The 25256-nt window shown below is 46.3% G+C and overlaps 9 protein-coding genes across 12 annotated transcripts; 4 read left to right on the top strand and 5 right to left on the bottom strand.

The window, feature by feature from the left end:
• Positions 1-260: 260 nt before the first annotated feature.
• On the top strand, positions 261-933 carry LOC131293706 (uncharacterized). Its single transcript, XM_058321783.1, has 2 exons — positions 261-522; positions 566-933. The coding sequence occupies exons 1-2, from the start codon at positions 261-263 to the stop codon at positions 931-933; spliced, it is 630 nt and encodes a 209-aa protein (XP_058177766.1).
• A 1237-nt stretch (positions 934-2170) lies between these two features.
• Positions 2171-7146, top strand: LOC131282327 (protein pigeon). The gene is made up of 4 exons (XM_058311755.1): positions 2171-2536; positions 2608-4058; positions 4393-5644; positions 6780-7146. The coding sequence occupies exons 1-4, from the start codon at positions 2473-2475 to the stop codon at positions 6917-6919; spliced, it is 2907 nt and encodes a 968-aa protein (XP_058167738.1). The 5' UTR covers positions 2171-2472; the 3' UTR covers positions 6920-7146.
• On the bottom strand, positions 6995-7674 carry LOC131293686 (ferritin, heavy subunit-like). The gene is made up of 2 exons (XM_058321764.1): positions 7452-7674; positions 6995-7392 (listed from the first exon to the last, which is right to left on the bottom strand). Exons 1-2 carry the CDS (start codon positions 7672-7674, stop codon positions 6995-6997), a joined length of 621 nt encoding a protein of 206 aa, XP_058177747.1.
• Positions 7675-7913: 239 nt separating this feature from the next.
• Positions 7914-10164, bottom strand: LOC131288074 (uncharacterized). Its single transcript, XM_058317176.1, has one exon. It carries the CDS (start codon positions 10161-10163, stop codon positions 8385-8387), a length of 1779 nt encoding a protein of 592 aa, XP_058173159.1. The 5' UTR covers position 10164; the 3' UTR covers positions 7914-8384.
• A 468-nt stretch (positions 10165-10632) lies between these two features.
• Positions 10633-13081, bottom strand: LOC131282548 (protein SDA1 homolog). Of its 2 annotated transcripts, XM_058312057.1 has the most exons (3): positions 11978-13081; positions 11379-11907; positions 10633-11303 (listed from the first exon to the last, which is right to left on the bottom strand). In XM_058312057.1, the coding sequence occupies exons 1-3, from the start codon at positions 12994-12996 to the stop codon at positions 10662-10664; spliced, it is 2190 nt and encodes a 729-aa protein (XP_058168040.1). In that variant the 5' UTR covers positions 12997-13081; the 3' UTR covers positions 10633-10661. The 2 variants fall into 2 exon arrangements, with proteins under 2 accessions (XP_058168040.1, XP_058168031.1); XM_058312048.1 differs by having other exon boundaries at positions 10633-11907.
• Positions 13082-13692: 611 nt separating this feature from the next.
• LOC131281563 (uncharacterized) lies at positions 13693-15657 on the bottom strand. Its single transcript, XM_058310905.1, has 4 exons — positions 15491-15657; positions 14648-15431; positions 14089-14580; positions 13693-14013 (listed from the first exon to the last, which is right to left on the bottom strand). Exons 1-4 carry the CDS (start codon positions 15640-15642, stop codon positions 13822-13824), a joined length of 1620 nt encoding a protein of 539 aa, XP_058166888.1. The 5' UTR covers positions 15643-15657; the 3' UTR covers positions 13693-13821.
• A 1397-nt stretch (positions 15658-17054) lies between these two features.
• Positions 17055-20141, top strand: LOC131283140 (threonine--tRNA ligase 1, cytoplasmic). Of its 3 annotated transcripts, none has more exons than XM_058312716.1 (4): positions 17055-17217; positions 17866-17898; positions 18019-19912; positions 19981-20141. In XM_058312716.1, exons 1-4 carry the CDS (start codon positions 17161-17163, stop codon positions 20124-20126), a joined length of 2130 nt encoding a protein of 709 aa, XP_058168699.1. In that variant the 5' UTR covers positions 17055-17160; the 3' UTR covers positions 20127-20141. The 3 variants fall into 3 exon arrangements, with proteins under 3 accessions (XP_058168699.1, XP_058168698.1, XP_058168697.1); XM_058312715.1 differs by having other exon boundaries at positions 17119-17591; positions 17866-17914; positions 18005-19912; XM_058312714.1 differs by having other exon boundaries at positions 17119-17591; positions 17866-17914; positions 17987-19912.
• Positions 20142-20592: 451 nt separating this feature from the next.
• On the top strand, positions 20593-21928 carry LOC131281076 (phosphatidylinositol-glycan biosynthesis class X protein). Its single transcript, XM_058310328.1, has 4 exons — positions 20593-20843; positions 20919-21197; positions 21276-21459; positions 21544-21928. Exons 1-4 carry the CDS (start codon positions 20722-20724, stop codon positions 21700-21702), a joined length of 744 nt encoding a protein of 247 aa, XP_058166311.1. The 5' UTR covers positions 20593-20721; the 3' UTR covers positions 21703-21928.
• Positions 21929-22147: 219 nt separating this feature from the next.
• LOC131287804 (putative inorganic phosphate cotransporter) lies at positions 22148-24492 on the bottom strand. The gene is made up of 5 exons (XM_058316891.1): positions 23916-24492; positions 23495-23823; positions 22558-23433; positions 22333-22465; positions 22148-22251 (listed from the first exon to the last, which is right to left on the bottom strand). The coding sequence occupies exons 1-5, from the start codon at positions 23989-23991 to the stop codon at positions 22196-22198; spliced, it is 1470 nt and encodes a 489-aa protein (XP_058172874.1). The 5' UTR covers positions 23992-24492; the 3' UTR covers positions 22148-22195.
• Positions 24493-25256: the final 764 nt, after the last annotated feature.

The following is a 25256-nucleotide window of genomic DNA, read 5'->3' as shown; positions in this document are numbered from 1 at the left end:
TCCTGTCAGTCAACCCGAGTTGTCGTTGCAGTTGCCAGTAATCATAGTATCCTTTGGCAATTTTATGGTAGCAAGATTATCCGGTGAGTGTGCGCCATTTTCCCTAGTAAAGATCAATTTGATGCGTACTTTCTTAGCATTACCTAGACAGAAAAGAAATTAACGCTTTGCATTTTAGAGCAAACATTGCCATTTGTATACAAAGTAAAACGATATAGCATGTCATTGTGTTGTTGTATTCGAATAGGAAGCAATTGAATATGGAAAGCCGAAATACGGATCCCACGAGCAACGCAGGATCATCAAACCGAAATGCCGATCCATCCTACATCACATCCAATACGCGAAAGATTTGGGAAAGCACGACACGATTAGTGCAGGTTCAAAATGCCATCAATGTTCTCTTCCTTTCAAATTGGTCCAATGACGCATTGATACAAGTACCGGAACCGATAATATTGGCGATGCGCAACATTCTCGCCGAAAATGAAGGTAAGTCTAATGATCACGTACCGCCAAAAGGTGCACGGTTCTAATCAAGGTAATATACCACCCAACCGAACAGATGAGTCGCTCAAGCAAACGATCGAGGACATGTGCTCGGGCCCCCAGACAACTCGCAAGGTAAAGATGGTGGCATACCACTGTATGAGGACATTTCAGGATAGATTTACGCAAGACATTCTGTTTCGCACGAAACATGCCATGTTCTACGACGAGCTCGAGCAGCTAATGAGTCGCCTGAGTAACGAGTCGGCCGAAAACACCCAGCGAGAGATCATGCGACACTTGAGGGTGGCGAAGACACGGATTGCGAATCGAAGTCAGGCACGTTATAATCCACTCCAACGGCAGCAGAAATCACCGGCATCGGCGTCTACTACTCCGCGGGCCACAAGTTCCTCCCAGCCACCAGAGCCTCGTGAATCATAGAGAAAAGATAGGCAAATAACTATGCAGAGAGAATTTCTGTCTCTGCATAGGAAGTTTAAATTATGTTTAGTTTATTCCTTTTTTCATAATAATTTCAATGTTCTGCTCGCGCGTGCAGAGAAAGGACAGCAGAAAATGAATTCCCCGAACTTGCGAGGACTTCATACAATCATGAAGAATTGTCACGTTTGTCAACTAATCGGAATGTACACGCTATTCTACGATAATGCGAAAACTAGCTGTTCATTCTTTTTAGTTGCTCCACCCATGTATTGAATTGATTACCAATAAAATTTTCGAACTATTAAAATGTCTATGCATTTCGTTTTTGCTGTGGGCAGCATGCAACGGACTACGCATCTAGTTGGCGCTATGCATTCACATTGCCAAAGTGATTGTTTAATTGATCCAGAATGGTCGTGCCGAAAGCATATGTTTAATACAACACTATTTAAATGTTTGGTGGAAACCAGCATAGCCTAGACCATTTCGGTATGGCATGTTCTTTGAGGTTGTTTGAAAAACTACAGATTTCATCTTAATTTTTAGCAGTTCATTTGTTTGTTGATTTCCACGCACAATGGTTGTTCATATTTCGTATGCTACAAAATTAATTCCGATTCCGATGAGGCATTCATGCGTTGATTATTTCATGCGAGTATCATACAAAATGTATAAATTCCTCGCAAGCATATTGAATAGATGCAATTATGCACGAAGATTGTGAATATTTTGGATTGAAGTGTCAACAATACAACAAATGTGTACAACTGTTGCCAATCGTAAAAACTCGGACTGAAAGCTGTCACGCACGCAATAATTTGGTAAATAAATTGTTTAAAATTGGTGATTCAGTTTTAAAAACATAACATTTGCGGACCGGTATCGTCTTACATATAAAAAACCAGTATCGCTTCGGAATCGAAATCGGAACCATAACTTTTTTCTTCAACAATCGGCATGTGCGGCGGGGTTTCGGTTCGGCACGGTGGTACCCCTTCGGAAACGTACCCTTCGTACACAATTCAAACGTGCGAATTGTAAATAAACCTTCCGTTGTTTACAAACCGATGCGCGTGCGTCGAATCGGCACCGGAGGTTGGTCTGGACAACTGATAAGGGACGAACCGGCGGTGGAGGTGGTGAAACGACTCGACCGCAGACACGACGCAAACTCGCAGCAGAGTGGAAAGGCGTGCGAAGCGAGGAAGGCAGCGGGGCGATTGTAACATGCAACTTATCAGTACCGAATTCCAGCATCATTGACAAGGTGGCATAAGAGAGGAAAAGATTATTGATTTGCTGCGATGTGATGTCTCAGACGGACACGGGAAGATCACGGAATCGGGTCAACGAAGCGAAAACCGTTTTAAAGAATCATCAAAAAATCATTAGATTGTGTCCTCGTGCGACTGTTTTTGGTTCATTTATCCTCCCGATTGGAGTAGAAGCTTCTTAATCCCAAGCTTCGGAATCTGGTGTGGCGTACGTGTGTGTGTCGGAATTTGTGGTGAAACATCTATCGCACAAACTGAAAGGATGCTGAAGCAGGAAAATTTGGCAGCCAATTTTTGCGGCCTCCTGTCCCTCGGCGGAAACAAAGGTAAGTGCGGAAATGGTAGAAAATAGTCGTTCGACAACTCACCATCCTCTTGTTACTGCTCCTTGTTGTAGATGTGGCTATAGAATGGCGTATCCTTGGGAAGGAACAGGACAGTTCCATGCTTGCGAGCTGGGTATCGTTCGACCCGAAAAAAGGCCGCGAAGAACAGCGCACAAACGTTGGCATATACACGCCGAAAACGAAAACCTTCGACATCCTGTACACGTTCCCCGGGCGGGAAAATGTCATCCAAGCGTCGGTCAACTTCACGCGCACGCTTCTCCTGTACGTCACGAAAGAGTTGCGGCAGGACGAATCTGGTCAAAACGGTGACGTGTACCGGGCGTATCTGGTCGAGGTGCGGCCGAAGGTTGAATCCGTTCGACCCCATCTGCTGCTGGAGGTAGATCGCAATCGTCAGGTGATGGCCACGTTCTTGTGGCGGAAGCTATCGACCTTCGAGAAGAGCTATCAAGATAAATTCCTGCTCCTAGTGCATCACGAGCACGTACTCCTTTACACGGTCAACCTGAAAAAGGTTGACCTTCCGACGACGGATGAAATTGACGATATCATCGGTTCAGTAGGCAGTAGGCCGGGACGTATTGACTATATGAACCCGCTGGCCTGGGAGGTGGACCGGGACAGTCTGAAGAGCGAAACGATAACAAAATCGTTTATCTGGGCTCAGTGGGATCCGGTGGTGCAAGCCTTGTACTATATTCATCTAAAACCAAGCACAAGAACCATCTTCGAAAAGGAGGATGACGGGGCGAACGGCGAATCCGGCGAAGCAGAAAAACGGCTTCAGCCGACCTTATCTGCGTTTCAGTTCCATGACGATCTGCCGACTGAAACGGTGCTCAACATTCCACTCAATCTTCCCAAAATCCCATCGTCCAACAGTGAGGACATTTACGAGGATGACACGGTGCCGCTGCGCATACACGACTCATCGTTGAATCTAGTGATTGTGAGCGACGAATCGGGAATGCTTTTCGTCTGCCATTACTATCTCTACCAACCGATCAAGCAGCAGGAAGAAGAGTCAACTAATGCAAACGGCGGAGGAGGACCGGCACAAAATATCTTCGACGTACACTTTGCCTACTCGGTGACCATCCTCCACCATGGGTGCGTGATACACTGCGTCATCCCGGGCATTCCGTGGGAAAAAGCGAAACTGATGAAACCGACCTTTACGCTACACGGCGACCACCATGTGCTGGTGTTTCAGGCGGATCTTTTTATGCATTTGCTCGATGTGGGCCTCTCGCACGAACCTTCGTGCCATATCGTGTGCGCACCGTTTACCCGGGCCCCCATTACGCAGCTGGTACCGTGCTTTGCGACCAACAACATTTGCTACGATTCGGCCACGCTCGATCTGATCTCGATTACAATCCCGAAAACGCATCTCATTGACGCGTTCCGGAATGATACGTCGATCGATAACCGGCTTGCGATCGTGCACTACTTTTTGGCACATTCGAATGGAGATATTATTGAGATTTTCTCTGAGGTAAGTGGCCTGTCATCTCCACGAATTATTTAGCTAAATACTCTTTCCACTAACCTACTTCTTTTGTTTAATTTAAATTTGCTTTTATTTTTTACACCACCCTGCCACTTCGACTCAATCTGTCTAGTAGGCTATACTTCTTTCGATTTTCCTTGCCAACTAGATTCGATTTTTGAAAATTGCGTTCAAATCAACGTTACGCTGGGTCGTGGTATCCTTCATTCAATTATCATTGCTCTAGCTCTTCATCTATTCGGCTCTATCCCTACAAGGACCCCTCTTACAACAGTTTCATTACGATACGATAATAAAATTATGCTTCTTTTGTGTGCAGATACTAAACATCATCATGGAACGACCCTTGCACCTTGACACGGTCCCTCTACTTAAGGAAGCGCTCATCGCCGGTACCTACGCTTCGGCCAAAAAAGGGCTTACGCAAGACCAACTGGCCCTGTTCCGCCTACTACCGCTGACGTCCTGCAGCACCACAAAACCGATCGAGGCGAAGGTTGGCAAACTGAACGTGGGTCTCTCGCACGAGTCCCTCTACAACACCTCGATGATGCTGCTCTCACCACAGCAACGACTTTCGCCGTTCCGCAAGGACATCTGGACGCTACTGTGGGATCGGTTGAGCGACAACGGTGGCGGCAAGGAACGACCTCGCTTCCACCAGGAACAGGTACGCGAGAAGCTGATGTACTCGCTCGCCTGCTACCAACCGGAAGCTCTGTCCCGCTGCACCACACCCATGTCCCCGGCGAACCCGATCGGAACGGTGGGGGTAGAGTTTTTCGCCAGTGCTGCTGCTTCCGGAGGCGCTCGTGGTCGTTTGCAAAATGACCTACCGTTCGTCGAAACGGAAGCATGTACGGCCAACAAGCAGGAGTTGGTACTGAACGTAAACCTCCGCGAACTGAGCATGCACCTGGTGAAGCACAGCGTGAAGGAAGTGACCGGTTTCCGCTGGCTCAAGAACGCTTTCTACGATGCAAATCCGGCCACCTCGCACGTTCACGCCGTGGCAACGCGCTACGTCGCCGCGCAGCTGGAACAATCGCGAGCGCTCTGTGTTTTAGTGTGCCGTACAGCCGGGCTCGATCATGCGCTCGCGCTCGGTGAAGGAAGCGAAAGCCGTGGGTTTGCACTTATCGATCAACTTGAGCGTGCACTTCAGGTGCGTCTCTTTGCCATGCTCGAGCGATACTGTCTGGCGGCGGAAACACTCGCCTTTCCGTTGCCTCTCGGGTTTTCCTCGTTCTTCTCTTACCTCGGATACCGGGCGCTGTCATTCGAAAGCTTCATGCAGTACGTCGAGCATCATGTGTTCGAGTTGCAGATCGACGTAGTGAAGGTGATCTTCGCCGATATCGGTGAGGATACGGAAGATGGTATCCGGCGAAAGTTGAACCTGTTGATGGTGTTGCCTCGGTCAAGGGCGCGCCGTTTGCTGAACAGTTGGAACCATCCCGTCAGTGCGATGCTGCGGGGACGGGAGCATGCCATGAACATCCTGTCCGGGAACTCGGTCCATCCGCGAGGATCTTCACATCTCAAGAAGAAAGACTATCAACCGAAAGGTAGTGGCGTTTGGCCGGTGAACGGTGTTACCTAAAGTGTATGTCTGTTGCATGAAGTATGTTTTGTGGTTTGTTCGTTGTGCGTGTCCGACAATGTTTTCCGTTACTGTAAGTTTTTCTTAATTTCCACACAATTACTTTTAATTTGCTTTCATTATCATTTCCTTCATTTTACGTTTGATTTACCAACATTTCAGTTTGCACATGCTTTAGCACCTGTTGCCATCGGTTGCTTGTTTTACTCGGTTGCCCCACGGTAGGGAAAAAACCGCAAAAAAATGCTCCCATATCGCACAACCGCGCATCACGCCATTCAACCACATCATCATTTTCATCCGCATCGATTGTATCCGTTTCATCGTCGATCTGCTGTTCCGAATCGGGCGCGCTTGAAAGTTCCTCTCGGTCCAGGAATTTGAGAACCTATGCGAGCCTTAACGCACTTCGACTTGCAACGGCATCACCGGCATCGCTAATCGATTTGGAAGCCGGCGACGGACGAGAACTTCCCGGTGAGGGCAAGGACATTATCGATGCAACCACCTGTGGCTCGATGATACTTTCGTCGTCGAATGCTCCGACGAACCATGGCCAGCGGTACCGTTGCACATCCTCTACGTCGTCCTTTTTGATGCAGCTTTGTAGGGAATCGCCGGATCGGATTGTGCGATGGTCAAGGAGAGGCGTAGCCCGACTTCAATCCGATACGATTCCACGTGGCGGATTTGCTATGCGGAAAACGATACTTCTTACACTCGGATACTGTGTTCTGGTCTTTGTGATCGTTTGCCTCACCGTGTTCGTAATGACTGAGTTCCGTTTGGCGGCATCTATTGTTTGGTACATGCAGATGCTTCGCATGCTATTTTAAAAACTAAGCATTATTATCAAGCCTTACCAATCTAGTTCAGTTCTATGCATGTTATTTTGTCTTGTTATTTGTTGTGGAAAAACAATATGCATTTTCGTTCCTTTCATTGTTTTCGTCACCCGGTGTTGCTTGCTTCACACATCATTTAAAAAAAGTGATCATTTAAATATAACAATCAGAGTACATACTCGTTCGAAGAAAATAACTTTTACGTTGAGCATAAATTTCCTATCGAATAATTTTTGTTTCTGACAGATCTCAGCCAAGGATTGGGCGCCGCCCGGAAACTCCAGCAACCGTTGGACAATTTTCTCGATCTACTCACAGCCAAAGCTAATCTAAACGAGCTCGACTTTAATCTGCTAATTGAGACAACTCTTACATCGGTAGAAAATTTCCATGTCTAATTACAACAGCAACCAATATAGAACCGGCCACTCTCGCAGTTTACGACATTTTATTCTTGACACATCATTCATGTTTCATTTAGGGAGGTTTGAAGACAGAATCCAATTTCTTACCTCCCGGTCGAACCGGTACGTCCCATCCGGAGCCGCACGCAATTGGCTCCATTTGGTGGAGAGTTGTTGCAGAGTGCGCAACGAATCACACTGCTGGTGGAGGAAATGTTTGGTAAGAAAATCCATCAACACTACGTCACGCTGCTTCTCGGCCACTTCGTAAACCAACGAGATTGAACCGGAAAGCTTCATCTCTAGCTCGATCGTTTCGCAAAGCGTTTGTCCGATGTTTGAGCTCCACTGGCGTTCGGGAGGTTTAGCAATGGTTTCGAGCGTGACAGAGTTATTGCGGAAAAGCAAGAAATCCGCCAGCGACTCTGCGTGCCCGATCTCTTCGGAGGCAAGTTTCCGGTAGAGCTCTGTAATGTCTCACAAAGTTTACAATCTTCATATTGCGACTTCCACGAAAGTTACATACCTGATAATCCAAGAAGGCACACACTGGAGGTCGCGAAGTGGTACGAAATCGAACGATACATGTAGCTCGCATAATATTCCTCATTTATCTGACCGTTGATGGCAAGCACGAGCTGTTCCGGAAGCGAACGTGGGACAAGATTGCTTTCTTTCTGGCCTGAGGCCGGTATTCGGATGGAAGAAAAGCACCTTCTTAGGTACACTGCAGGTCGAATCGAGAACATGGTTTTTATCCGGTTTTGTGCAAGTAGTTAGCCTACTATAAGTGATTTATTATTTATTAATTTTTCGTGTAGAAGAGCAATCCAAAAATAAAGGACATAAAAAAATGTTCAGTTCATGACAAACTGATGATGCGTCCTGTTTTAATTCTTTGATAGAGCAATAACGAATAATTGTTAAAATAATAGAACAACTAAAAACGAGAGAATAATGTGATCGATGTGTTTCCAGTAATTAATTAATGGCGATTTTTTATAGTTTTGACCTAACTCCTAGAAATCCTCACCTTGAGTTCAAGATTTGGTATGTAAACTCTTTGTCTTTTCTTTAACATTTGAGTGCTGCATGTTCTCTTTGTGGCAAATAGTATTCTTGCTAAAGCTAATCCGTTTGATTTCAACCTCTTCATGCAATTCATCACAAACCGTTATCGGTAATTATCACCAAATTCCTTTAGTTTTCTTCTCAATTAGCTCAGCAGGCAATTATGGGAAGACTCCAGATTATTTTCCCTGCAAATGAGGGAAATTCGGCCAACACGTGCTTGAAGCCTTTCACCACTAGGTATGGTAACATTTTTGAAATAAGTATATAATCACGATGCTTAGTATTAATCGTTGCAGTAGCACCTACCAATTGCGCTTTGGTCTTCAGTTCTCAACCGCCTTTCACTATAAAGGCACTGACTGCTCTATCGATTTTTTGTGCTTATTTAAGTCGCTACTATGGGGTACGTAGATTGATTGGCAATTTGAGACGCATCGTAATGTCCGTCCAAACAACTCGTCCGCCGAGTTGCGGCATTTCGATCGGCTCTAGAAAATCGTTTCAACACATGCTTCATAACAAATACACGCAATATGACGAAAAATACCAGACAAACGCCACAAATTATGCCAACTACAGCCCACGGGGAGATGCCACTCGACTCACGATAAATCCCGGCCACGAGGGACGGATCGTGCAGATCGGTCTCGGTGAATTTTCCCACCGGAATGACGCGGCTGTTGTCGTTCGGACTGGCCGATATGATTAGCGATTGCTCGCGCGTTATGGTGACCGGTAGACTAAAGCCTTCGGTGGCCAGCTTAATGCGGGTTCCTCCCAGTTGAGGTATGTATTGCAATAGGACGTCCATCGATCGCACGTGGCACATACGCAGGAGTTTCAATATACCGACTCCGTGCAGTGTGAGCCCTTTCAAACGATCCGTACCGTATTGAATGGTGATATCGGTAAAGTTGGGCACCACATAAATCCAGGCGTTCGGGTCAGCGAGCTGTACCCACATCTGAGACCGCAGCTGCAGCCGCGTGGTACGACAATTCGAGTCGCGCTGAGTGTTGTTGAAATAAGTGGCCGCAATGCAGTCATCGGTTGTTGTGAGATTTCGCATGAGATGATGGGAATTGCAGAGGGCAAAATCGGTCAAATGATTGCACGCTTTATACTCATCGTACGACATGACCATTCCGCTGTTCGAGGTTTCGTTAAACGCTACAATATCTCGCTCGAGCACAATAAGTGTCACCACACCGTCCTTCAGCATCGGTACGTTCGTTCCTTTCAATGTACGATACACTAAACGATTGCAGAGCGGAAGCAGAATGTTGACCACAAGCCGACACCCTTCAACATACGCTACCACCTGCGAGAGGGGATAAAGTTTGATTACCTCGCGAAGCTTCAGTTCGACGGGGAAAATAAACTCTTCCGGTAGGTATCCCTGCACCTTCTCCAGCTCCACCAGGAGCTTATTGGGGGAAATGATACTATCGCTCAGGTCCATCGTGCTGGTACTTTGTAGCAACTGCATGAAGAGGTTCTTCTTGGCGATAATTTTGTTCAGCAAAATATCCATCAGCAACAGCTGCCCCTCGCGTGTAAAGTCGATCGCATTTGGTTTTTTCGGGTCCACTTTAAACAGGTTGCCCGTCAACACGGCTAGCGCTTGGTTTGTCGTGTTGTAGAACATCTTCAGCGTCGACGATTCGATGGCGATCTGTTGATTTACCTTATCAAAGTTGCTGTTGATTTCGGTGCGATCCTCGTCGTCCATTAGGCCGAACCACGATCGAAGTATGCCACGCTTTGTACGCCTGGAGCCTACATCCGACTCTTCGCACATGCTCGACAGTAGCGCACTGAAGTCGTTCAGTTCCTTCGTCAGCTCGAGAATGTTATTAATTCCCTCACAGTTTCCAATCTTTTTCTCTCGCATTTCTGCGCAGGCCTTCAACAGGTGGGACACCGTACCGCTGGCCGTTGCGATTTCGGCGATAAACTCCGCAATATCGTAGTCGGCCCGCAGTGTCCAAGTGCTTACCTGCACCTTAATCGGTTTAAGCTGCTCGAAATATATACCATCCGTGTAGAGCGGAATGTTGGACACCGGCATATCAACATACGAAGGTTCTGCGTTGCATTGCGGCATCAACAGTAGACTACTGCAGCAGCCCAGCAGTAGGAGGATGCATTTGTTGGAAAACATGATTTCCTCCTTCGTCGAAAGCGATTTCGAAAGCAACACTTCACCTAATGAAAGCAAAGTATTAATTTACACTTTAATCCAATTGTAAACTACAATAATTACCTACAATAACTCGTAAATTATGGGCAATGACTCAGAAATGAAAAACGATGCAAGACGATGGACGATGTTTATTTTAACATGTCAATACTTGGGGCGAGCAGGTATGTATACACATGCTGCACCGTAACAAGATGTATTAAGGTCCGCTGTACCGTACTTCAATTCAAATAGCTAGCGCCAACATTTGTTTTATTTTACCAAAAATATTAACAACGTTTAGAACAAATTGACCTGATAAAACAGTTCAATGCGTTACACATCAATTAATAGGTAACATTAGCCAACACTGGAATGGACGGAAGCATGAACAATTCGATTGGAAGTTTGCGGAGTCTATTTATAGTCGGATAAAAATCACCACTTTTTAAGTTTCCTAGGATACATAGAAATGTAAATTTATTTCATCTTTTTCATGTGAATCAAATGTTTTCGCAACGCCAACTGCTTGTCGCGGAAGGATTTCTTAACCTTACCGCGCGCCTTGTGCCGAATCATGGAGAAGTTTTTATTCTTCTTCTTCTCCCGGTTCGTCGTCGAGCAATGCGGATTCAGCCGGTTATCCTTGTATCCGAACTTCTCACGTCCATCGCGACCCTTCTGCATACTCTCCACGCGTGCTTCCTTGTCTGCCTTGCGCCGTTTGTAGATCATCTCGATCGAATCGAGCTTCACAAACTCACTGCGCTCCGTTTCGGCCTGGCGCTTTCGATTGTGGTGCGTCAGTTGCTTCTTTACACGCTCCTGCTCGATACGGGCAAAGTCCGCATCGGTGAAAATTTTCGTAAGCGCCAGTTCCTGCATCGCTTCCGAGGTGTTTAGGGTTTGTTCATTCCCATCTGCGGATTTGGCTTCGGCGGTTATTTCCGATTTCTTGCCAGTTTTCTTAGCCTTCTTCTTTCTTTTACCATTTGAATGATCGCCTTTCTTCTCACTTCCATCTTCGATCTCTTCCTCTTCTCCTTCATCTTCCTCATCGCTGCACTCTTCCCATTCCCCTTCATCGTCATCCTCATCCTCATCTTCCGAATTATCAATACCCTCATCCTTTGACTGATCTTTCGTGGATTTAATCATAGTAATTCCCTTCTTTTTCCTTCCTTCACGCAACAACGCATCTGTCTCATCCTCACTACTTGCCACGTCCACCCAGTCACCCGATTCTGAATCATCCTCGGACGAGCTTTCGCTTTCCTCGACCTCCGGAATACCCTCACGTAATAGTGCTTCCGTTCCGGGAATATGATCAACTGCCAGCACCTCGCCGTATCGCTTCGGTTTAATTTCGACGCTTGCCTCCGTCGGTCGGCCACGATCCTTCTTCGCCAGCAGAGTAGGCACTTGTTCGCGATAAAGCATAATCAACGACTTTGCCGACATCATGACAGACTTTTCCTTGTAGCTCTTGTACATCGTAAGATCGCGCAGTAAATCCTCGTTCATCGCCAGCGGACAACGGACACAAACCTCCCGGACCGCGTTCAGCCCAATAGCCATTACGTCGCTCGAGTTCCGCTCGGTGACGAAATTGTTCACGAGCGTCTTAATGACCGGCTCGATAATGTCCGGCGGAATCATCTCGTGGGACGCTTGGGCGGCAAATTGTAGAATTCGTGTAACCTGACGTTGATGTGGCTGGATGAACCTGGGGCGTTAAAAAAAAGCATTAGCATGTCATATACGGGCATTGACAAATTTACGGTCATATTAATTACCTGGTAATGTACGGATAGAAACTGAACAAAAATAGCTCGTGAATTCCAATTAGTCTGGAAATGACGTCCAGATGCATCAGCTTCACCTCGAACCGCTCATTTCCATCCTGCAACTGTTTGAACAAATTTTCCGCCATTCCCTGTGGGTTGTGTATCAAATGAATGGCCGAAAAATTGAAAGCCACCACCTTTTTCTTTTTCTTCTGAGCGTTCGCGTACAGTTTCTTGACTGCCTCCACCTTATTCTTGCGTTTCTTCGTTTTTTTGTTAATTTTTGCGGCCATCATGATACCTTTCAGGTTAACCTCCCGGTCGCTATCCTCCTCTTCTTCTTCCTCCTGCTGGTCGGTACCGAGGAAAAACTTCAACGAAGCAACCATCACCTTCGTTACCTTCGAGAAGCAGCCGATGTTTGCAATTACATTAACTGTCTTCGCGTCGTTCCAGACCTGCTTCCTGTACAGCTCGATCATGATGTCAATGGACATTTTAGCCGCCTTTGGATTCGTATCGCGTAGCATTGTGTACATGAACGATTGCAGCGTAGAATTGAGCTTCATATCCTTCTGCTTCGCGTTCATATTCTTGATGTCCGTAATAATGTGATTCTGTAAGAACGTTCGGAGCGCCTTGTCCGGGCAGCGCAGCAGCTGGAAGAATAGTTCCAGTAGGTCCAGCGGGGATATGAGGTTTTTATTCCGCAGCAAAATCAACGCTCGGCAAAACGTGTTTCGCATCTCCGGTTCAAGCGTTGTCGAGTGAGTCTTCAGCAGATCCACCAACGTCTGGGGAAAGGTTTTCATATCCTCCAGATAGCACTGAGCTACCTGCGCCAGAAACATTATTGACTCGCAAAGGCTTTTGTTTTCCTTATCCGGTTCCAGCCGAAAGATATCCAACACGCTTAGGAAATGCTGGTACTGCTGTAGAAACTCTTCCCGGTAAGATTCCGGATCGCGCTTGATCAGATTCTGCAGCTGCGGCAGATTGTCCGGCAGTTGATTATTGTGGCGCACCATCTTTGCTGCGTGGCAGGGATGTTGTGTGCCGGAAAAACTAGATTTTCCTCGTCGAGGAAAATATTCAAAACACTACACTTCACTGACCCGGCCACATGTGGGAAAGACGAATTATTTTGCTGTCATGTTCACTGCAAGGTGCATATACAGTAGAAAGTTTCGTTTAGTTACCTTGCGCTCGCAATGTCAAATTTAAATGTTCTGTTAATATAGGCGAAGGATAACCATCTCGTAAATGTTCGCCGATGAATAATAAAAATTTGCTAAATTATATTTCATACAAGCATTTATTTGATTTAAAGACACCCACAAAGCCATTGTACGGACGCTGTAAGTTGTAGCGTTAAAGCTCTATCAAACGATAACGAATTTACCAAGGCAAGTGCGCTAAACGTACATCCCTGGTCCTATCTATTGTTATAACAAACGAATGCTTCCTTATACAGTAGAGACACGAGATTCTAAGCTAACATGCTTAACATTAGAACTAAGTAAATATCTTTTCATAAGTAACAGCGCTTCCCAGTGAGAAGTATATCATAAAAGGTATCACGAAGTGGAATGAATCATGGTCATTTAAAAACATAAAGCGAAGACCCATTCGATATCTTCGGACTGGTTAGGCTTCTTCTATGCAGCTTATGCAGGCAATAGGGGTGATGTTGGCGAAAAAAACTGTGGAAAAAGAATGTGCAAACCGTGGTGTTCCATTGGTCTTGTCTCATATCGCGCGGATTAGTTGCGTACTTTGAGCTAGCTGGTGCTACTATTGCTTCCGCTGCTGGCGATGCGCTTCCGGCGTTCGCCGGAGTTGTTGGGCAATTTTCAAAGGTTCTCATCCAGAATGTAGTCCTGTTCATCTTGACGGTCGGGAAGGCAGACGAAAAATTCAAACAGATTCAACACCGGTCCACGCGAAAATGGATTCTGGTAGCGGCCGCGTTTGTCTCGCAGATAGGGGTAGCGCTTGTAGTTGAACATTTCGTTGGTCGTTAAATTCATACACGCGTGTAGGATCTATAAGAATACGAAGACAACGACAGGTATAGAACCTACGATCTCTTGAACAGTTTCTTGATTTTTAACACTTACGGAAGTGCAGGTAAGAATCCATCCAAGTCCACAAAACACAAATGCCTCCAGTAGTCCCAACACATACAGCAGACTGAAACCCTCGATCATGACACAATAGCACGCAAAGTAGATTGTGAACGAACAGTTGATCGCGATGCTTAATACAAACAGCAGGAACCACATTCTATTTCGCAATCCCACGCAGTTGTATATAAACGGGCAATGATGGTCGAAGTACGAAACACATCGGTTACAGATACGACAGTGTTTCGCTCTCAGTGGCCGCAAACAACGACAGCTATGGCAGAGGCGCGAAAGGATCACATTGCGTTTCTTCCACTTGTCGAAGTATGGAATTTGCTTGATCGCTCTGTAGTAAGTATCGGAGTTGAGAGGAATGTACCCAGGATCGCGGCGATTGGCAATGATCCAGCTGATCCACATGACCGCATTCCAGTAGATGAAACAATAGTGCGATCGTCTCAAAATGTTCCAGGTGATGGGGATGCACTGGAATGCAATAACAAAAATGAAAAGTGATCGTTGAAATGAAATTATTACTTGTAATCAACCTTACCCTTATCATGTACATTGGGTAACCCCACAGCAGCACAGAAACGAGGAACAATATCAGCGGTCCCTTTGACGCACCAGCGCCACCAAACAGCATTCCCCATATCTCGGAGATCGGAGGCATCCAGCGTGACTTTTTCTTCATTTCATTGTGCAGCAACTTGACGACCTCACTGTTCCGGTGGCTCTGGGCGAGCATGATAGGAGTTTTGCCATTTTTATCGCGCGGTTCCAACTCCAGATTGCGCTTTTCGCAAAGGATCTTCACGCACTGTAAATTTCCCGACAGACAGGCGAGGTGCAGTGGTGTTGAACCGAAGTTGTCCGTTTTCTGCAAATCCACACCCGAGTACATCAGCAAACGAATGAGATCCGCATGGCCTTTGTATGCTGCCCAATGGAGTGCAGTGTCACCGTTGATGTCGGTTAGATGATTCTGTGCTCCCATGCCCAACAGGTACGCTGCGGTGGCCGTGCGGCCGTACATGCAGGCCGTCATGAGCGGGGTTAGACCCTTAAAATCGGCCGCATTTACCGCAACGCCGGCTTGCAGTAGGACCTGTACGACGGCAGCGTGGCCCTTCCGGCATGCCCAGTGGATAGGTCGTGGACCTTGCGTTCCTAAGCATGGTAAATCTACCGGAGCATTACGTTCGACTAGGTAACGCATCATCTCGACGTTACCATCCAGGGCGGCCCAATGCGCCGGTGTGTAGCCATGCTTGTCCCGCGCGCTGAGTGCTTCTGGGCCTAGCTTTTCTACCAGATTTTCCACCTCCGAAAGCTCCCTGAAACCATTACTTGTAAGTCTCGGATTTAGGCATTTGATAAATAGTTAAGAATTTACCCAGATTTGATGACATCGAATATATCGTCCATGCTACTCTGGATCAAAATCTCGCTACTGTCCGTCCGTGCCAGCAGGTTGCTGTCCTTCTCCTGTGTTGGTGTTTTCTCCTCCTCCGGATGGTGCGGATGGTCACTCTCCTCGGTGACCATGTTGCATGATGCCGTTAACGGCAGTGCCCACACCAGGGTGCGAGCACTACCGGGACTCGGATGCACACGGGACTGCGTTTTGATACCGTTGTCGAGCGCCACTTTCGAAACCACACACTCCTTCACTGGGCTGCAACCTCTCCTGGGACTTTCCTTTGCTGGGCAGATCTACTCCGTTAAGGATTCACCCAGTAGAAAATATCCCAGATGGTTTGAATATTTCAAAACTTTGTAGAAACAAAACTGTTTGGCGTGGGCCTATTAAGCTCCTGTACGGATTGCGGTCGATTCGATTGGTCAGTCAGGCGCCAAATGCAAACCGAGGTCGTCTTCTGCAACGGTTCAAATGATACTGCGGTGATATTGATTTTCTGATTGCTGAAAAATGAATGGTACAGTGCAAAGTTTCCACAAAACACGGGAATATTCCGGACTCTGCACTGGAGCATGCGTATTGAATTTCCCAATTCAGTATCTGACAACCGGCTAGTACTTTGTGGCCAAATATTTAGTTTACCAACATTGGAATCCTAGGACATTGGAGTAGGTCAGTTTTGAACATGTGCTGGAAAGGAAATTTATAACAAAAGTATATGAAAGTTTTGTGAGAAGAAAAATAAATGAAAAATGGAGACGGAAAAGTAATGAGAAATATCAAAACGTCCAATTTAAATGTCCATATTTTGGTGCCAGAGTTTGTATTTCGACAAATCAGATGGCAGACAATTTGGCAACAGCAAATTCAACCATTTTTCTTTCTCGGAAAGATGGATTCTGCGCAAATCGTTTGGTCTTTTCATCCCAAAACATGTGAACATTGTAGAAGAAGATCAATTCTTGGTTGCACGGAACCTGACCTTGGTGGAATCCTAGATATTTAATGAAATATTATCTTTAAAGTACTTGTTAGGTATACCGGATAGCCGGAAAGTGTTGCAACAAGTTCCATAATTTGGATAACACATGGGGAAAAATAACAAATCCAGCCAGGTGAGGAATAAAAGATTTTAAATATGTACTAAGTGAGACCACCCCAGTAGCGGTCTGTACCTGGGGTTTCGGTGGTTTTTGTAATAGATTGAGTTTGAACTGAAACTAAGAAAGGGAAAGTGCAAAATCTATGCATTTTACTGCCACGTGTGCATCTGCGGCATTGATGCTGGAATGATGCAAAACTGCATTTCTAAATACAGCATTTACTGCATAATGTTACTTTGTGTATCATGGAGTACGATGGATCATTATTAGCTCTCGATTCCCACAACTGTTCTATCAAGATTGTACTATTGTTTAAAAAAAAAAAGGAATAATGTAATATTTGAGTATCAAAATTGGCGTGCGATACACTGTACGTACACTATTTAGGCAAATGGCCTTTGACAACAGCTGTCAGTCTCGTTCCGACACGTCCGAGTCCGATACGTTCAAGCCGAAATCGGTGCGCAATCGATTCGCATAGAAACGTGTTTGGAAATAAGAAAATTGTAGTTCCACTTGTGCAACTAGCCCGACAAGAAAATGCCCGAAACCACCCCCGTCGCCGAGATGGAAAACATGGATTTAAATAAGCAAAAGGCATGAGATAACCACTACTTTTCACTTCCATTCCCCACCTAGAACCGTACCTGTGTATCGTGGCACTTGGACCATTCAGTCATCTTTGCAATTTGCATCGTTACGAGTGTACCCAAGTGATGAGTGAAGCATTGCCGATAAATTTGTTAATGAAACTGTAAACTGGGAAACAGCAGTGTAAAATGCAACCGACGGTCGGTGTCCTGTTGCGACGATGTGCAGTGTGGACTGGAGGCGGTGGTGGAACAAACCTGCTGCACCGTCGTTTTGGTAGCAGGGAATGGCTAATGTTACGGCAACTGCACCGCTTAGTGCAACCAACTATCGGAAACCGCCAGAAAAGTCCTCATCCGTGCCGTCAGTTTGCAACATTGGTTCGTTGAGAAAGGCAAACGTTTAGTTAATGTGTTTCTTTTATTTGTTCAGACTCGCAATAATCTACAGATCGGAGTGCTAGATGTTCCTAGCAATGTTTCTCCTGAAAGTGACATAACCTCTCAATGTTCATTAAAACGAAAGGAACGGTGTTAACGTCATACGTACCGGGGACGCATAATGAGAACGATTTATTTAGTTGTTTACTTTAACTTAGACCTACTGTTCGAGCTGCTAATAGTAACATGTTTTTTCTTTTATTCATACTTTTAGGCCAGCAAGGCAAAGAAGGAGAAACAGAAGAATGCGGCTGCGGAAAAAGGTACTTAGAGTTGAGAACGAGGGCGGCTATCAGATGATTCATTGGACCTATTCTGATGCAATATTTTCTGTTCATTTTCATCATCTGCAGCGGCATCCGGGCAGCCTTCGAGTGCCGCTGAAGAGCCGAAGGGGTTGCCGGATTTCATCGATCATCGCATCAAAATCTACGACGAACTGATGGCGCAATATCGGGAGGAGCTTGAGAAGAAGGAAAAGAGTCCCATAAAGGTGACGCTTCCGGACGGAAAGCAGGTGGATGGGCTGAGCTGGCAAACGACACCGTATGAAGTGGCTAAGGGAATCAGCCAGGGACTGGCGGACAACACCGTCATTGCGCGGGTCAACAATGAATTGTGGGACCTGGACCGACCACTCGAGGGTGACTGCAAGCTGCAGTTGCTGAAGTTTGACGATCCGGATGCGCAGGCCGTTTTCTGGCACAGTTCCGCACATATTTTGGGTGAGGCGATGGAGAAACGATACTGTGGACACCTGTGCTACGGGCCTCCGATTGAGAATGGGTTCTACTACGATATGTTTCTGGAGGGAAGTGGAATTTCCAACCAGGACTATGGTGTTCTCGAATCTGAGGTAAAGCGTATCGTGAAGGAAAAGCAACCCTTCGAACGGTTGGAGATGAAAAAGGCTGATTTGCTGCGGATGTTCGAGTACAACCAATTTAAGGTCCGCATTCTTAACGAGAAGGTGACCACCGATACAACAACCGTCTACCGGTGTGGTCCGCTTATCGATCTGTGCCGTGGACCACATGTCCGCAACACGGGCAAGGTGAAGGCGCTCAAAGTGGTGAAGAACTCGGCCACCTACTGGGAAGGCAAAGCGGACGCGGAGACGCTTCAGCGCGTGTACGGCATATCGTTCCCCGATCCGAAGCAACTGAAGGAGTGGGAAAAGATCCAGGAGGAAGCGGCCAAGCGTGACCACCGGAAGCTTGGTAAGGAGCAGGAGCTATTCTTCTTCCACGAGCTATCGCCGGGATCGTGCTTCTTCCAGCCGAAGGGAGCACATATCTACAACACGCTGATGAACTTCATTCGCGGAGAGTACCGTAAGCGCGGCTTCCAGGAGGTTATCTCACCGAACATCTACAATGCCAAGCTGTGGCAGACTTCGGGCCACTGGCAGCACTATGCGGAGAACATGTTCTCGTTCGAGAGCGAAAAGGAAACCTTCGCACTGAAACCGATGAACTGTCCCGGCCACTGTTTGATGTTCGATCACCGTAATCGATCATGGCGTGAGCTTCCGCTTCGTATGGCCGATTTCGGAGTGTTGCACCGTAACGAACTGTCCGGGGCGCTGACCGGTTTGACACGCGTTCGCCGTTTCCAGCAGGATGACGCCCACATTTTCTGCATGCCAGATCAAATCCGCGAGGAGATTACAGGATGTTTGGACTTTTTGCGCCACGTTTACACCATCTTCGGATTCACGTTCAACCTCGTGCTTTCGACCCGTCCGGAGAAGTACCTCGGCGAGATTGAGGTGTGGAATGAGGCGGAAAAGGCGTTGGCCGACTCGTTGGACAAGTTCGGTGAGCCGTGGAAGGAGAATCCGGGCGATGGTGCGTTCTACGGACCGAAGATTGACATCACGATCATGGATGCGCTCAAGCGAAACCATCAGTGCGCCACGATTCAGCTCGATTTTCAGCTGCCGATTCGTTTCAATCTGAACTACATCGACGACAATGGCGAGAAAAAACGGCCGGTTATCATTCATCGGGCAGTGCTCGGTTCGGTTGAACGTATGATCGCGATTCTGACGGAGAACTACGCGGGCAAGTGGCCGTTCTGGCTGTCCCCCCGGCAGGTTATGGTGGTGCCGGTTGGCCCAGCGTACGACGAGTATGCGGACAAGGTGCGAGAGCGATTGCACGAGGCTGGCTTCATGGTCGAGGCGGATCTGGACGCGGGCGATACGATGAACAAGAAGATCCGTAACGCTCAGTTGGCACAGTTTAACTTCATCTTGGGTAAGACATCTGCTTTTTAAGGGCTGTACGAGCAATCTGTACCAGAAAATTTATCTTTTCATTCACAGTTGTCGGAGAGAAGGAACGTAGCTCGGACACGGTGAATGTGCGTACCCGCGACAACAAGGTGCATGGCGAAGTTTCAGTCGATGACTTGGTAACCAAGCTGTCGAAGCTGCGGGATGAGTTTGCTCGCGGGGAAGATCAATTTTAAAGTGTCGCATTTAGAAAGGCAAGAGAGTAATACGCTAATCGTGTGCAGTTATTTCATATGGCCGCCAGGAAAAGAAACGGTTGGAATTTAAAGTGGCACATATTGTTTAAGCTTACCCGGTAGAATGTGTCAGTAGAAATTTTGACAATTTCTACAATTTCTCTTTGTTTTTTGAAAATAAATTATTGTTCTTCATCTTATCTGCTTGTACTACAACCTCTCGTTGAGATGAAATAAAACTATGAACTCTGGTAAATGATTACGAAACTCCGACGTTGTATATCTTATTCAAGGTTTATCACTTAAATCTATTTTTTACAATTTTTTACTCAAATTAAACCACTAGCAACCGATTTTAGTAAACACCTGCAATGACAAGGATAGCTATACGGGAAAGAAAGGAGACAAATGGCTGAAACCGGCTGTCAAATGTGAACGTACGTGAAAAGTAAACAAAAATATTGCACCAAAGTTTACCACTCGGTACATTTAACCGCTCAGGTTTTCCTTGAATGGAACGTCCATTTTTCTGTAGTGTAGATCATTTTTTCCGTGTGATTTTAGTTTAACCACATTCCTAGTTTCGTTAGAAGCAATGGTTTCTGTTCCGGTGTCGCTATTTTCCATTTGTGCAACGTTACTCATCGCATTGCTTCAACCTACGGATGGGTTAAGTTCGTTCCTTTCGGTTGCAATTCACAACAGTGGCTTTCATCGGTAAGATTTTCGGTGCAAGAAAGGATTCACAATTGTAGAACAAATGGCTAATGCAATTCTCCGGCTTGTTTTCAGGGAAATAAACTACGGGCTCCGTTTCGGTGGCATCGGTCGGATGTCATGTGAGCTTTTGCTGGTCCAACATCTACCGGCAGCAATCTACGTGAACACCGATCAGCTGGTGGACATGAAAAGGTTTCATAAAATAAACAGCTACGTTCCGCTGTACGTGGACGTGGAAAAGACAACGAGCAAATCCGATCCCTTCACCGTGTACCTGTACGAATCGGTACGGAAGGAGGTCAACATTACGCTACCCATCCATTTTCGCTACCACGATCCGTCGGAGCGGAAGTAAGTCAAGTCAACATTACTGTTATCTTGTTTAAACGTTGTTATCATTTACTAGCTCTGTTTTGGCATGCTTTTCAGATTCGAACGGATTCAAGTGGAAAGTCCCACACTGTATGTCCGGTGTCGGAATGTACAGTCGAGCAAATATCCTTTGCGTGTGGTTGGCAATGCGACCCTGCCGTGTTCCGATAGTACGGAAATCGAAGACTACGACGATCTTCACAATGCAAAGTTGTGCGAATGGGACGAAATGGAATTTAATGTAAGGGTTCGAGCAGCTAAGAGAATGGCCCCCTAGCCCTCGATAATATCGTCATCCTTTGCATCTGTTTCTGTTTTCTTTCAGAACCTTCCGACGGTGATAAGCGTACTCATCCCGGTCGGAAATAGTGCGTCGTATCATTTTGTACTGCCAGCCACCATCATCGTCAGTTGGATTGGTAGCCTGTACTTGATCTATGTGATAATGAACGTGGGACGAAGGGTGAACAAAAAATTGTTATAAAAAAAGGATTCCAAAAACGTACACATTGATCTCACTTGCATGCTTGCCTGCGTCGAGGGCAATTCCAACGTCTAATGCAAAAGCTTGCATTTACTTTATTTTAACTAGTATATAACGGTTCATAAATATAACCAATCTTTCTTAATTGCGGCATCTAGAGCAAAATATCAATAAATGCCACCACAGTCTGTTCATTATTACCATGGAATTTGTGTGTGTGTGTGTGCTCTTCAACAGATTTTCCTATATTCCCTGTTTAATCGCCTCGATAATTTTTCTCGCCAACCAATCTTAATCCTATTACGCGATATGATTTTTAAATTAAAATGTTTTCTCTTTCCCCTTGATGATCTCAATTTCGCTCTTCCTACGAGGGGTACCGAGTACGCCACCGCGCTGCGAGTGTCCCTACGACATCTGTTTGATCCACGGTCAAATCATTGTTGGGCTTTGCTGGTTTGTGATACACACAATCACGGCCAAACTGGGAAGCTTAATCACTATGGTCGGTGTTGTTGGTCATTTGGTTGTTCTGCACATTTGAGGGGACTATGAAAAGAAAGAGAAATTTCTTTTTATTACAACTGAAAAAGTTGGTTATCGATATAATAATTGGCCAGTTTCGCTTACCGTTGGTTTCCGATGTGACTGTCTCGTTCCATCGTTGAACGTCGGCCTTACCGAAGATGAGGAATGTCAGATTACCGAAGAAGTAAATCGCGGCCGCAATGTAGAACACGTTGCGCCACTGAATCGGGTCAGTCTGAATAATTTAAAAAAAAAAGTGTGAATAAAATAAATGAATGCTCGTACTTGGTTATCACAGGACGGAATAATCGTTTTAAAGTCCCTTACCGGATCCGTTATCACTTCGCCCACAATGAGCGGTGCAATGATGGACATAATGTTGGCCGCACAGTTCGTGATGCCCATCATGGTGCCCGCGTGGTTCGGTGCGAGATCGAGATGGTTAACCTGGAAGCCCAAATAGGTGGCCGAGTTGATGCCGACCGCCAGCGTCAGCAGCACGATCGCCAAATCCGATCCACCCTTCGGCACAAAGGCAAGTCCCAGCAGGGCCACCATCGGCACCCAGAGGCCGATCGTGTTGAACAGCTTCCGGCTGACGACGCGTGAAAGGTACTGCCGGTTGATCAGGAAGTCCGACAGTGGACTGAACACGAAGCTCAGCAGCCACATCACCAGGTACGGGAGCGAGGAGAGCAGGGCGTTATTTTTGATGTCCTTCTCGAGCACCTCTTTCATGTACGTAGGCATCTCGGTGAGCAGCGTCCAGAAGCCCCAGTTGTGTGCCATGTGCGAGATGGTCAGGGCAATCATCGGAGCAGACGTACAGATGGCAATCCAGGGTGTGATGATTTTTTGGCTGTGGTCCTGCTGACCGAACGAGCTCTCGATGAATTCACGTTCTTCGGGCGAGATACCACGATACTCGGCCGGCGAGTTGCTACCGTAGAAAAACCATACAACCGCCCAGAGGATACCGACGGCACCGGAAATGTAGAATATGCTCGGCCATCCCATGGTGGACGATGCCAGGACGCCACTGATGGCGAGCATTACGACCGTACCGAACTGTGCACCGGCGTAGCTGAGCGTTCCCAGTCGGCCACGCTCCGAAGCCGGCGCCCAGCGGGAAAGCATATGGTGCGTCGAGGGGAAAACGAACCCTTGACTGAGACCCTGCAATATCCGAAGTCCCATAACGGCCTAAAAAGGATTGGGAGGAAATGTAGCGTTCGTTTACTTGGCAGGTTTCCATTTCTTTTACCTTTGCGCCACCGACGTGAGCACACAGTGGAGTTAAGATGGCAAGCAACGCACAGATACCAATAGAAAACATCAGCAGGATCTTCGGGCCAAAACGTTGCGCCATTTGGCCGGCCGGTATCTGGGTCACAACGTAGCCCCAGAAGAAACTGCTCAGGATTGCCGACTTAGTCCGCTCGTCCCATTTGAACTCCTCGAAGTCCTCGTTGGCAGCATGACGATCGACCATGGCGACGATCGCTACCGACATGTTGACCCGCAGGGCGTACGCCATCGTAAGGCCAAAGAAAAGCAGCACCGTTTGAAGATGCCGCGCACCAAAACCACTCGCTGAAACGGAAGGAAAATGGAAGGCTTTATTAAATTAACTCTTTTTTTTTAATCCTAAAATACATTCAGGACATGAGAGTATGGATCATTACGTTGCTGTGGTTGGCCGATAGGGCGATATTCATATCGGGTCGTCGAATCGTCACAGCAACCGCAACAGAAGGGCATCGTGTGCCTAGCAAATTTTCCAGCGCGATTGGGGATATTTTTTTTCGAATGTTATCCACAATAGTTATCCAAATGGTGACGTTTGCGTTTGTTTACTTTGCGTAGCGGATCGATGGCTTCATTCGACGCAGTGTCGTAGGGCTTTTCACTATCGAACCATATGGGGAGCTCTGTGTTGCATTCCGTGTTTGTTATCTCGTGCAGAACAGTTCGACAAAACAGGAGAACAAAGAAACAGACTCGCGGTTCGTTCTGTTCGAGGTTTTCCAAACAAGCAAGCCTCTAAATTTATCACAGTTGGATATTTGTTTTGTTATTTTTATGTTGGCAGTGTTTGTTGTTTATGGTACGTAGGAGAAAACACTTTGGATATACTTTATCACAGCCGTGTAATTCAATGGTAAGTTTTTAACTATCTAACGATCCGCAAACGGATCGAGCTTCTCCTCGAGACACAACGGAGCAGCTGTGTACGCGGTCGCTTGGGAACTGTTGTTTTATTTTTGCCTCGCCATTCATCTGTATCCGCGCACTTTCGCTTGCGTCTCTTTGTAGTGCGCATTATGGCAAAATACACCACTGGGGAAAAATGTACACCTTTAATTTTATTAAAAAAAACTTCTGTTTCAGTAAATTGCAGATTAATTTATTAGTTACTTTAAATTTGCTAAACAAATTTAACACATTGAGGAAATAAATGTAGTTTATGACAAAGTTTATCAAAACCTTTTTTTACCATATTTCATTGGACGGAGGAGAACAGAAATCGAAGAAGAAATGCCTTAAGGTCCAGCCACAATGGGTAATTTGAAGCCCCAAGTTATCATTAGTTTTTTTAATTTTCCCGCCCCAGTTTTGTCACATTTTCTCCTACTTCGTGTGCATAGTAGTAGGGAGGCCTGCTATAATGCAAGGGGGGGTTGCACTGAATGCAGCGAAAAGTGACACGTTGGCGCATTCAACACTGCAACAGCTTGCATGCGGTGATCATTTATGGAATCACGGGAGGCTAAAGCACGCATGCATTATCAGTGGAGCATGAATTGCAGGTGGAGAATGATCTTGTGCTACCTGCTACATGCTAGATTTTAAAATTGAAATTTATTTTAATGTTCATAGCTTTTGGCTGCTTTCAATTTTGAAATTCTTGTTCTTCTGAAATCACGAAATAATTTTCGCTCATCTCATGACAATGTCATATTCATCCAATAAAAGATAATCACACAAAAAGCACATATCGTAAGCTCCACCAGGCGGCAGGTTCT

Source organism: Anopheles ziemanni, chromosome 2 (assembly GCF_943734765.1).
Source record: "Anopheles ziemanni chromosome 2, idAnoZiCoDA_A2_x.2, whole genome shotgun sequence".
NCBI classification, from domain to species: Eukaryota; Metazoa; Arthropoda; class Insecta; order Diptera; family Culicidae; genus Anopheles; species Anopheles ziemanni.
Note: the sequence above shows the minus strand (reverse complement) of the source record. Positions and strands in the feature narration are given on the sequence as shown.